Raw genomic sequence first — 10,000 nt, forward strand, 5'->3', positions numbered from 1 at the left:
ATTTCAGTAGCACAGCCAGAGGATAAGTTGTTTGGAGGAAATGTCTCTGATAAGAAAGCAGAACTGTTGTCATGCTGAAGAAATTGGATTTTTACCGAGATTCCACACCCAAGGCATCCCACTATCCAGTGTGCTCTTCATTGGTGGCATCAAGCTGTGCACTTATGCCACTGGCACACACTCTAGATTGGAATACTAGGGCGACACCTAGAAAGATATACTGCAGAAAATTCTAACTGCTGCAAAGTTACAGGCATATAGAGTTGGGTGTAGGATAGATCTTGCTCCTTACATAGTGCCCCAGAAATATATTGTACGTGTCTACCCTCTATATTGCTCCAGAAGTGCATATGTTATAGACCATCCCCTCCCTTCCAGTACTATACTGATCCTCCATGTATTTTTTACCAGTGCACTTTAAAGGAGAAGGGATACCATTTTACACTTGGGGTTAGGCACCCCCAAGTGACTACATTTACTTGCCTCACAAACCTGGCTGGTGCTCCTATCAGCAGAAAACTGGGTTCTTCTAGCGAGCACCACGTAGCAATCATCTTCCTGTTCCTTCAGGTCTTCTCGCGGCTGTGCATGCGCAGTAGAGCGAAAAGCTGAACTTTAATGAAAAAGCTGTCTATTTCGCTCTATTGCGTATGCGTCTGCCACGGGAACTTTGAAAACCGAAGAAGCAGGAAGAGGAACATTCTTGATCCCCCAGATGAACCCCGGTGCGGTTTTCTACTGATAGGAGCACCGGCCCAGGTTGTCGGGTAAGTAGAAGTAGTCACTTGGGGGTGCCTATCTTTTGGCACCCCAAGTGTAAAATGGTATTCCTTCTCCTTTAATGGCCTATGGTTATTTTTTATGAGAATGTTACTCACAACACATTCTAGCACATCAGCTGAGTAGTCCGCATTGGTTTGCAAAGCAATTCTTATATTTTCAATATTTTTCATTGACAGATGAGGACAAGCATGTGGCTGATGAGCTTTATAGCAAAGTGAAAATCTTGTGTTGGGTAATGACCGGCCCCCAAAACCTGGAAAAGAAGACAAAACATGTTAAAGCCACCTGGGCCCAGAGGTGCAACAGAGTGTTATACATGAGCTCTGAAGAGAACAAAGAGTTCCCTACCGTGGGCTTAGACACAAAGGAGGGCAGAGACCAGCTCTACTGGAAAACCATTAAAGCCTTTCAGTATGTTTATGACCATCATCTGGAGGAAGCAGACTGGTTTATGAAAGCTGACGATGATACGTACGTGGTGTTAGATAACCTCAGGTGGCTTTTATCCAAGCATGATCCCAATGACCCAATTTACTTTGGGAGACGTTTTAAACCCTATGTAAAACAAGGGTACATGAGTGGGGGAGCCGGTTATGTGTTGAGTAAAGAGGCCTTGAAAAGGTTCGTGAATGCATTCAAGGAAGAAAAATGTACTCATAGCTCTTCTGTGGAAGATCTTGCTTTAGGGAAATGTATGGAGAACATTAATGTCAAAGCTGGGGATTCCAGAGATACGAGCGGAAAAGAGACATTCCATCCATTTGTACCAGAGCATCACCTAATCCAGGGCTACTTGCCCAAGACTTTCTGGTACTGGAATTATAACTATTATCCTGCAGTGGAGGTAAGAGACAAAGCAGAGAATCCATGTGATATTATTGATGTTTACACTTATTGAAGTATTTATATTTTCATCATGCTTATGAAGAATAACCATGCTAATGAGGGTGTATATATAGTAAGACCGTAGTCAGTAAGGTATGTACTGTATGTTTGCTAGTTATTGTTTATTGATAACATGACTTGACCACAGGGGAAGCTTATCTTTAAATATATATTCAATAGTTATTTTTTTTTGTATCTAGTGTATATATAATAGAGTGAGTAACCCTGTATGTTCTGTTTTGTGTTTTTTTTCATTTTCACTTTTTGTTCTGCGCCTACTCCGTTAATAATTTAACGTTTTCGGTGGCCCTAAATTGCTAGGGGCCTACTTGCCATAGCAGCCAGGCAGTGGGTTAAAAAAAGAAATCAAAGATTGGTAGGAGAAAGCCTAAATAAGCTTTTTGGTTGCAGGAGAGTTTTTGACCACCACCAACAACCAGATAGCATTTTAAACTACATTCTGAAATAGAGAATAGGAAGTGAAATCATTAAACATAAGGGTAGGACGCAAAAACGCAGGCGTCACGACGGATGCAACAGAAATAAGGTAAGAGATGGAAATGTTGGATGGTGTTGCAGTGTTGATCCGACACGACTGTCGGATGCAGACGCAGCGAGCAGCGTCTGCATCAGACAGTCGTGTTGCGTCGGATCAACGCTGCAAAACCATCCGACAATGCTATTAGTTAACTTATTTCTGACGCATCCGACGTGACACCTGCGTTTTTGCGCAGCGCGTCGGATCACACGGAAATCGTCCGTGGAGTCCTACCCTTAAATAAATAAAGTCCAATTCAAAATAAGAATCAGACTCTCTATAACCTACAAGAAGTTAATGGTGAACTTCCCCTTTTAAATTTTTGATCAGTTGGCTAAAAGTACTTTTATTATTATACATGTTAAGGAAAACAAATCCGTTTTTTCCTCCCGGGTTATTCATATGATTGGAAACTGCAAGCCTCTAGAACTCAATCACTTTTTCCCACATATTTTATCAAAGAGAAAAAGAGGACAGGCTCAAATTGAAATGAATGTTCTTAAAATATACTGTGCGCTTTAAACTCAGTTATAAGGGCTCTTACACACGGCTGTTTTTGCCTGAGCTCCCCTGCGATTTCTTTCGTTCAGCCGCAGGGAGCGCAGGAGTAGACGCAGTCAATTATTTTGAAGGGGGCTGAACACACAGATGCATGTAAGCGCCAAACGCTGGTTGGGAAGCAGCATGTTGCATTTCACCTGCGTTCGGTGCATACATGCGTCTGTGTGAGTACAGCCCCTTCAAAATAATTGACTGCATCTACTTCTACGCTCCCCTGCGGCTGAACGGAAGAAAGCGCAACGCAAGGGAGCACAAGCAAAAAACGGCTGTGTGTAAGAGCCCTTAGGGCTCTTACACACAGGCTTTGTTTGTGCGCTCCCCTGCCTTGCGATTTCTGCGCCGAACGCAGGTGAAATGCAACATGCTGCGTCCCAACCTGCGTTTGGCGCTTACATTCTTCTGTGTAAGTACAGCCCCATTGACAATAATTCAGTGCGTCTTCTCCTGCGCTCCCCTGCGGCTGAACGGAGGAAAGCACAACGCAGGGGAGCGCACAAACGGCCGTGTGTAATGAACTATTGTGAGGGTATTGCTAAGCATTAAGGGGTCGGCTGCAGCTGAATAGTCAACCAACAGGTTCTGCTGATTTCCGCCAATTCTGTGCGATTACTGCTGATTATGTAGAGAAACTATGTAGCTACACCCCTGAGAACTGATGTCCTTCCAAGGTGTGATGACTGACTCGCCTTATTCTTAAGCCAGAGCTATTTAGATAACAATAAGTAGACGTGGCACCATATGTTTACTTTTATTTCCTTACATTGCACACATTCTCTATGCTATTGCTTGTTTAAAAAATTTTTTTATTTTACTATAAAAGTTTTACTATAGTTTCTAGTGTATATCAGTGGTTTTCAGACTTTTATGACTTTATTTTTCTTTTTTTTGGCCAAGGGTTACATACAAGAATGGCGTTCATTAAAAAATCTGCTAGGCCTGAAGCAGCGATTTGCAAATGCCAAGCCTATAGCAGTAAAGTAATGCACATACATTATTGCAATCATTGTGTTAAACACTTGGGATGAGTTTTCATAGTACTGGCAGTTTTACACTACCAGAACAATACATTTGTAACAGGAGCACGCACTGCTGGTCTGTTTTACACCCAACAGCAGAAGCTAAAAGGAGTTGTTCGCCTTTAAGTTAACCTTTAGTGTGCTGTTGAGAGTGATAATCTAAGACAATTTGCAATTGATTTTTTTATTTTTATTATTTGTGTGTTTTTTTTGTTTTTTTAGTTATTTAGATTTTTATCCAGCAGCTCTCCAGTTTGCAGATTCAGAAATCTGATTGCTAGGGTCCAAATGAGCCTAGCAACCATAAATATATTTGAATAAGAGACTGGAAGATAAATAGGAGAGGGCCTGAATAGAAATATGAGTAATAAAAAGCAGCAATATCAATTAATGTGTAGCCCCACGTAGCATTTGTTTTTAGATGGGGTCAGTGAAAGCTGGAAAGAGTCAGAAGGAGAAGGCAAATAATTAAAAAACTATACAAAATAAATAATAAAGACAAAGGGGCACATCTACTAAGCTCGAGTGAAGGATTAGAATAAAAAATACTTTGAATTTCAAAGTTTTTTTTTTTGGCTACTTCGACCATCGAATTGGTTACTTCGCCTACGACTTCGAATCGAACTATTCAAACTAAAAATCGTTCAACTATTCGACCATTAGATAGTCGAAGTACTGTCACTTTAAAAAAAACTTCAACCACCTACTTCGCCACCTAAAACCTACCGAGCACCAATGTTAGCCTATGGGGAAGGTCCCCATAAGCTTTTTTTTTTTGATCGAAGGAAAATCGTTCGATCGATGGATTAAAATCCTTCGAATCGTTCGATTCGATCGAACGAAATGCGGTAAATCCTTCGACTTCAATATTCAAAGTCGAAGGATTTTACTTCGAGGTTTGAATATCGAGGATGCACAGAATCCAGGATTATGCCTTTTTCAACAGGATTTGGATTCGGCCGAATTCTTTTGCCTGGCCGAACTGAATCCTAATTTTCAAATCTAAATTAGGGTCAGAGAGGAAAATTGCGTGACTTTTTTTCAAAAAACAAGGAAGTAAAACATTTTTTCCCCTTCCCACCCCTAATTTGCATATGCAAATTCAGATTTGGTTCAGTATTCAGCCGAATCTTTCGGGAAGGATTTGGGGGTTCGGCGAATCCAAAATAGTGAATTCCTAATGAACAAATGAAATGTTGCTTAGAATCAACCATTCTATAACATACTAAAAGTTAAAGTGAACCAGCCCTTTAAGTTGCTGTTGTGGGATTTAAAAAAAACCCTTCTCCGAAGTTTTCCCACCCCAGCAAACCAGAAAAGTGTGTGAAACCGAAAATGAAAATGATTCCTGTCGTAGTCGAGACAACTAGTAGCAAGTGGTGTATAATGTAGCCATAGGAAAGAAAGAAATTCTCACTCCAGACACTTACAGGTAGTAGCCATTAATATATATAATATGACAGGGCCTTTATTGTATAGGCAGATGTATTATATATAGATATTTTCTTTTTTACATTATATTTTGTAGTCTATACAAAGGCTGCACTATTGCCTTCTTTACACTAGCAATTTCCATGACATATAAGGGACTGACACACAGACATTTGCAATTACTCTTCTTAACCAGTGCAGAAACACACAGGTATAGGCACCAATCCCATCAGTAATGGGGACAGATTGGGAACTGTCATTTATAACCACCTAAGAAATAAGAAATGCCACAGGCTGCCAAAAACACATGAACAGATTTATATAGAAGTGCTAAACACACAGACCCAGATACAAACACACATTTTGATTTTGTATTGTGTTTTTAGGATCTCTCCGTAATTTACCTCTATAATTTGCTTTATGTTTTGTATCTTCAGGGCCCTGGATGCTGCTCCGACCTTGCAGTTTCTTTCCACTATGTGGATTCTACAACTATGTACCAGTTAGAATATCTGGTCCATCACCTTCGTCCGTATGGATACAAATACAGGTACAGTCCGGACCCCACTATGAAAAACATGAAGGAAGACACAGATAAAGCTAAAGATGGCAAGGCGGCAGCATGAGATATGAATCATACGTCCTTGTGCACTGACTTTTTTATGATTATTATTATTATTATTATAGGGTGGGCAACATACAGTGCTAATGTTTTCTACATTCTCCATCTGTTTTGTTGTTTTTTTTTCTGTGAATGATCACACATTCAGTCTGTATGCTGGTATGGCATTTATTCACCACAGCAAAACCTGATCTGATTTGCACTTGAGGAAGATGATATATTAATGTGTTATTATTAGGGATGCATCTAATCCAGGATTCGGTTCGGGATTTGGCTTTTTTTCAGCAGGATTCGGATTCGGCCAAACCAAATCCTTATTTGCATATGTAAATTAGGGACGGGTAGGGAAATCACCTGACTTTTCATCACAAAATAAGGGTTTTTTTTCCACTTTTTCCTTTCCTGGCCCTAATTTGCACATGCAAATTTGGTATTCGGCCAAATCTTTCAACAAGGATTCGGCCGAATCCCAGATAGTGTATTCAGTGCATCCCTAGTTGTTATATTCTGTTTGCTACCTCCTGCTAGCGAGCACTGCCGTGGCACAGTCACATTCATATCTGGGCCAATAGGAAGCAGGGCTTGGAGTCAGTACAATGAATACTGTTGGAGACACATCCGAGCACCAGTCACAGAAATGTACTTATGTGTCCTGGATAAAGCACTTTGGAAGCGAATTCCTAGGGTGTTAGAGTAAGTCCAGAGTAAGTGAAAAGTGGGCTCTAAGCAATGAAGGAAGCTTGCAGCCCAACATTGAGGGACCCTTCTAAATCCTTCCTCCAAGTAGTGACCCTCCAGCTGTTGCCTGCTGGGCATAATGGGGCATAGTGAGGTGTAGAATATAGTCTGCCATCTAGGCATCCATGTGGGCAGTGTGATAGTAACTGGGGCCTCATGGGGTGTATGCTAACTAAATAATATGGAGCCCCATGATTTCTAATGGTGGTCTTGCAGTGGAATAATATGTATTTTGTACTTCCCATTGACCTTTACTGGCCAGAGGGGCCCCATCAGTTTGTATCTTCCCTAAAAGGAGCTAAATAGTGTGTTGGTTCTGCAGTTCCTACTATGCGTGCCACGCGTTGTGTTCCTCTGAACTCCGACGTGGAACCAACACGTGCTCACTTGGGCACCAAAATGAAACAGAAAAGAAAGATCTATTTTTTTGGGAAAACCCCAGATCCCAAGCATTCTCTTTAATACCTGTTCTAGGGTGGGGCAACGGTTATTGAAGTGAAGTTTTACATTTCACGACTACAGGCTTATTTAGGCAAAGGCTACCCATATCGATTACTTGCCCTTATATGAATCCAACACAATCTCCTTTCCAGTGGCAATTTGTATGGGCTGCATCAAATAATGATTGATTTGGGGAGAAAATCCAGCTGGCCAAGGTCCATTTAAGCTTTTCTTCTTGCAGTTTGCTACCAACCATATTATACATTCTCCATGTCATCCAACCAGAAGCCCTTCAGCGCTCAAACTCTGGAATCAACCAGAACCATGTGGTTGTCTGACCCAGGCCAGGTATATCGTTACTGGTATGGAAGACTTAAAGGAAAACTATACCCCCAAAATGAACACTTAAGCAACAGATAGTTCATATCATATTAAGTGGCATATTAAAGAATCTTATCAAACTGGAATATATATTTAAGTAAATATTGCCCTTTTACATCTCTTGCCTTGAGCCACCATTTCGTGATGGTCTCTGTGCTGTCTCAGAGATCACCTGACCAGAAATACTTCAACTCTAACTGTAACAGGAAGAAGTGTTGAAGCAAAAGACACAACTCTGTCTGTTAATTGGCTCATGTGACCTAACATGTATGGTTTGTTGGTATGTTTGTGAGTACAGTGAATCCTACTATCCCAGGGGGCGGCCCTTATTTCTTAAAATGGAAATTTTCTATTTATGATTACCCAATGGTACATACTACTAGAAAAGTATATTGTTATGAAAATGGTTTATTTAAATGAAGCAGGATTTTACATATGAGCTGTTTTATGCAATATCTTTTTATAGAGACCTACATTGTTTGGGGGGTATAGTTTTCCTTTAATAATAAGCAGTTCAGAGACTTTCAGCCATTGGTTGTCAGGTGATGTTGAGAATTTTAAGGCACTTTGGGAACCACAGGTTCCGTATTTCATCTCAAGACTATTCTGTGTATTTCCATTGGTGTTCTTGCTTTGCTCCTAATCCTGTTAGGTTCATTTGCTGGCGGTTAAACAGTGGCAAATTAATTTATTTCAGATGCTATCTCTGTATTTATTGTTCCTGGTGCCTGGAAATAATATTGCTGTCGTTCGAACACAAATGGGCATTTTTACATAGTGAAACTTTATATAGAATTTTGACTGCTGCAATATACAGATCTCACTTCCTTTTCTATATATATATATATATATATATATATATATATATATATATATATATAATGTGCTATGTATGACCACTCCGATGCTACGCAGTATACATTGTTGTTCCTTTTGTCTTTCATGAGCTTTCAGCTGGCAGTATATGGCTAATGCCAGTTAGGAGGAATGTTGCCTGTGTGAATGTATAAATCGTAGTAGCGATACCTCTCAAAGAAGTTTCGTTTAGGCTATGGCCACACGAAGGCCGAAATCAGTTACTTGAAATACGCTGGGCTGATTTCAGCCCTACCGTGGGCAGTAGCATCCTCTTTCTTCCGCATTCAGAAGCGTTGAACATGAAGATTCAGAGGATTTCAGCAAAGAGCCGCAAGTTTCTGCATTTTGAACCAAAATCCACAGAAATGCAGAGACTTGCGGCTCTTTGCCGAAATCCGCTGAATCTTCACGTTCAATGCTTCTGAATGCGGAAGAGAAAGGAGGCTAATGCCCACGGTAGGGCTGAAATGAGACCGCGTATTTTTGATTTCGGCCCCCGTGCAGCCCTAATCTTATGCTATAGATTCATGCAGTGATCTAGAACAGGGTTAGACCTTCTGTGGTTCTTCAGATGTTGTTGAACTCTATTGGGGAAATGTAATAAAAGTCGGTAACAGAAAAACTATTCGCAACACAATGCCTTTTGCGTGAACAAATTTTGCTATGCGCAAATTTAATATACTGGAAACTGTTTAGCGACCACTTCCGACAGTGGAAGACCGTTTGCGAATTTTATAGTTTGCGCTAATGCGCGGTAAATGTAATAAAACTTCTTGCTGAAAAAGTCGTTATGTTTGCTCCAAAAGGTTACGACACCTTCAAGCACTTCTTAAGAGTTGTGCAATTAAAATTCGCAATGCGCAATATAAAATTTGCAATGCAATAACAGTTAAAGGAACAATATTACATTGCGAGATGTTTTTCTCTTTGCGACTTTAATTACATTATCCCGTATATCTTTAGGGCCTATATTTGTTAGTTGGATGTTGGCAGTTGTTAGTGGGCCACGCAGGAGCTGAAATATGCTGGCAGCCCTACCGTGGGCCGTTACCAGCTCTCTTCTACATTTATAAGTGTTGTATCGGCTGAAAATGTGGCGCATAACATTGTGACATCTTAAATGCCATTTCTTTTCCATTATACTGTCCCCAGCAAGTTCTTGGTCCAACCAGGCTGCTTTCATTATAAATCATTAAAAAATGATTCTGCTCCAGATTTATGTAGGTATTTCAAAAAATGTCAATAGCCAAGCCACTGTTTTTCTTTATATGATTTATGTTTAAATATTATGAGGGAGGGGGAGTATGAGGTTTTCAAAAATGCTTTGTTTGCTAAATTAACCAAAACCAGGTGCTGATCCATTGCCAGGACTATCAGCAACTCTAAAGTCTTTACATTGCTGCAGGTTCTGATTGGTAGTGAAGAGACACCACTGTCTTTATCTTTATGTATAACGGGGAGACCCTGGGGACCCAGATATTCCAATGCTCCTCTCATCAGCCATTAGAATACAATATCTATATAATCATTTTAGGGCATCCTAGGAAATCTATATGTTAATAGCTTGTGTTGAATGGATATTTATATTTCATGGAAGGCTTTTGAGTGGAAGGTAAATAAACAGGGTCATAAGTAAAGCTACACATCTGGTAGAAATTACCTAGGACATGTATAGAATTGCTAAAAGCATAAGTAATCCCCTCTACTAAGCACAATTCTGTAGGTAATAGCGGCCCCTTTCATATT

General features: G+C 40.3%; 1 protein-coding gene across 1 annotated transcript in view; it reads left to right on the plus strand.

The window, feature by feature from the left end:
• c1galt1.S (core 1 synthase, glycoprotein-N-acetylgalactosamine 3-beta-galactosyltransferase 1 S homeolog) overlaps positions 1 to 5,988 on the plus strand; it is a 14,570-nt gene extending 8,582 nt beyond the window's left edge. The window contains exons 2-3 of the mRNA XM_018269199.2: positions 960 to 1,627; positions 5,652 to 5,988. Of these exons, the coding sequence (XP_018124688.1) occupies positions 960 to 1,627; positions 5,652 to 5,840 (857 nt within the window). The 3' untranslated portion in view covers positions 5,841 to 5,988. The remainder of the gene's footprint in view (positions 1 to 959; positions 1,628 to 5,651) is intronic.
• Positions 5,989 to 10,000: the final 4,012 nt, after the last annotated feature.

Source organism: Xenopus laevis, chromosome 6S, assembly GCF_017654675.1.
Source record: "Xenopus laevis strain J_2021 chromosome 6S, Xenopus_laevis_v10.1, whole genome shotgun sequence".
Taxonomy (NCBI): Eukaryota; Metazoa; Chordata; class Amphibia; order Anura; family Pipidae; genus Xenopus; species Xenopus laevis.